At 32.1% G+C, this 2751-nt stretch overlaps 1 protein-coding gene across 1 annotated transcript; it reads right to left on the bottom strand.

The window, feature by feature from the left end:
• Positions 1-231: 231 nt before the first annotated feature.
• On the bottom strand, positions 232-2735 carry LOC107487958 (S-adenosyl-L-methionine:benzoic acid/salicylic acid carboxyl methyltransferase 3). Its single transcript, XM_016108653.2, has 3 exons — positions 2617-2735; positions 2099-2506; positions 232-1032 (listed from the first exon to the last, which is right to left on the bottom strand). Exons 1-3 carry the CDS (start codon positions 2689-2691, stop codon positions 403-405), a joined length of 1113 nt encoding a protein of 370 aa, XP_015964139.1. The 5' UTR covers positions 2692-2735; the 3' UTR covers positions 232-402.
• Between the last annotated feature and the right edge of the window lie 16 nt (positions 2736-2751).

The following is a 2751-nucleotide window of genomic DNA, read 5'->3' as shown; positions in this document are numbered from 1 at the left end:
AAACAAAAACATATTTTACTTCTTTTTTTTACTTGAAATTAGATCTGCTGAAATTTGTATTTTTTTTTAAAAGGAGTGCTAGAGAGTCAATAAATTTTGTAATTTGTAACTATCAATTAGTCATTATTAATATTTTTAACAGTGTGAAATTTCATCTAATAATATAGAACTTTCATTTTTATTAAAATCTGACTAAGATTTAATCAACAAAAAAAATAAATAATCCCACACTATTAAATATAATTTCACACTATTTAAAATACTAGCGTGCAACATTTCTTCTTACTTACTATAAACTAGCTAGAACGGCTAGGATAGCAGCATAGACTATTTTACTGTTTTAGAGTTCTCCAACAATAATGCATAATAATAATAATTCTAGATCAATACTACATATGCGAGTTAATGAAAACAAACACACGAGCGCGATTGTTTGGTCAAATATAAAGTGATATTGAAGAACTCCGTTTTCTCCTTAGACATAGTATCGGCTAAGAGCTCCTGGAACACCCGAAAAGCCTCATCAATGATGGTTTCACCAAAGTGTTGGAGAACCAAAGATTCTAGCACGGCCCTCATGCACTTGGCTACGTTATATGCACCGCTTTTGTGTTGATTATCAGTGCCGCAATGGGTCCAGTGCACGGATGATACCTCGGTGCGGTTGATTTTGAAGGAGCCTTGTTTTAAGATCTGGAGTTTGAGTTCCGATGAGGATGGAATGTAGTTTGGAATGTTAAAGCTGTGAAGTTGATCAGCTTGAATGAGTCCCTTGAAGACCAAGTGATTGAGAGCGTTTGCAAAGAGCTCATAAATGTGAACTGCGGACTCCTTGCTGCTTGGGTCTTCGCTTCTTCTTCCCAAGATTGTGAGAATCATACACCCTCCTTCTACCAACTCCTCTGCACGGCTCCTTAGAAACCCCGAAATGTCTCTCTCAAATTGCTCGTAGTATGCTTTCAACACCTTTTTTGGGCTTGTCCTCGTTATATAAATGTTCCCTTTGTTGCTCTTCTCTATACCCTCAGGAACCTACACACAAAATAAATAACCCATATTCTTTGTTATAATTATAGGAAAAGTATAGGTGAGAAGTATCTAAATTATTTTTTAAAAATTTTAGTGCATTTTCAATATATATTTATTTTTTTAAAGTTCTTAAAAATTAGATAAATTAACTCATTCGTCACTTTTAATCAAATTACAACATTTAGTGATCTTCTCCATTCCCCAATATTAACCTAATTATCTTCCATGAGTGTTCAACAAAACACAACGCACTATGAGCAAATCTAAAATATAAATATGACATGATTCATTTTCACTACTAGAAGACACTCCGTCAGCGGTGGTGGTGGTCGTTATCGGTTGTCATCATCAACTCCTTGGTCACCCAACCTAGAGACTTCTTTAAAACGATATCGTTTAGAAACTCTATTCTTCTCTATCTCAATTGGTAGTTGGTTAAACGATGTTGCATATTTCATTAAAAAGTTGTGAAATTACAACAATTACTCGTGATGAAAATTCTAACTTTTACTGGCCATGGCATTAAGTTATTAAAATGAATATTAACAAACTCAACCAAATTAATTAGTTGACAGATATGTATATATGTTCTATTCTATATGTGTTTTATAATCAACTAATAGTCATAGGGACCACCATAGAATAGCACCATATTTCACATATTTTATTTATTTATTTATTTTTCTTAAACATGATGTAAAATATAATCTGTTAGTATAACTACTGATATATCTTTATAGAATAATATAAATTTTAGAACAGATAATTTTATGATACAGTATCAAAATAGAAAAGAAAAGAAGAAAAATTATACAAAATTTATTCATCAAAATAAAAAAAAAAAATTTGTTGCATAAAAAACGTATTATATGTATAATCATTTCATATAATACTTTTACTACTGCTTTATAATTGTTTTTTTAGAAGAATAAAAAATATGACGACTAAGCAAAAATATAAAATAAATTATATGCGAATATAGATATAATTGTCTCACTAAAAAATTGAATTAATAAAATTTTGAATAGAAAAGAGTGTATCGATAAAAAGATATAAATTAAGAAAATACCTGAGACAACCAATGCAGGCTATAAGAGGAGTGGACAAAATGCAGAGATCGGGTAGGAAAGAGTCTGCCATAGAAAGAACCAGGAACTCCAGAAATGAAACAAGGACCAATCTTATTAGCTTGGATTTCATTATAGAGCTCATGTTTAAAGGTGGGAATAGACTTGAAGATGGAGTTAAAGTCGTTGGCTGGAAGATCGTTCAACAAGACCTGGTATTCGGGTGAGGGACGGTTCAGTTGTTGGGAAAGTGTTTCTACGAATTTGATAATTTGGGTGACTACAAAGAAAGTGTTTGGGCCTGAAGAACATCCCAAGTCAGCAATGGCAAGGTTTCTTGGGAGTGTGTTGCAATATAGGGTTGTTATTGCTTCCTCTATCATGGGCTTCGCTATTGAAATTGCCTTTTGCTGCAATTAGTTAATTAATAATTAATTAAGTACACATTTAATCACACGTATATATGTAATATGTTTATTAAAAGCACATGCTGTTCTTGATGGATAAGATTAATGATAACCTGAAGCAAGCTGTTTCTGGCATAACTGGCTTCCCCCATTCCTTCATTCATATGGAGCACTTGATCAATCTTCATTGCTTAGCTTCCAATCAAATCGTGCAAATACAAAGTAAAATTTGTTTTTGGCTTACAAAA

The sequence above is a fragment of the Arachis duranensis genome, chromosome 5 (assembly GCF_000817695.3).
Source record: "Arachis duranensis cultivar V14167 chromosome 5, aradu.V14167.gnm2.J7QH, whole genome shotgun sequence".
NCBI classification, from domain to species: Eukaryota; Viridiplantae; Streptophyta; class Magnoliopsida; order Fabales; family Fabaceae; genus Arachis; species Arachis duranensis.
Note: the sequence above shows the minus strand (reverse complement) of the source record. Positions and strands in the feature narration are given on the sequence as shown.

What these genes read in the sequence shown, in the direction of transcription:
- LOC107487958 (XM_016108653.2), bottom strand. Translation starts at nt 2,691, where the DNA reads ATGAAGATTGATCAAGTGCTCCATATGAATGAAGGAATGGGGGAAGCC. An exon ending in CCAGAAACAGCTTGCTTCAG is followed by an intron (nt 2,507 to 2,616) that starts GTTATCATTAAT and finishes AACTAATTGCAG; the next exon opens with CAAAAGGCAATTTCAATAGC. An exon ending in GCCTGCATTGGTTGTCTCAG is followed by an intron (nt 1,033 to 2,098) that starts GTATTTTCTTAA and finishes TTTTGTGTGTAG; the next exon opens with GTTCCTGAGGGTATAGAGAA.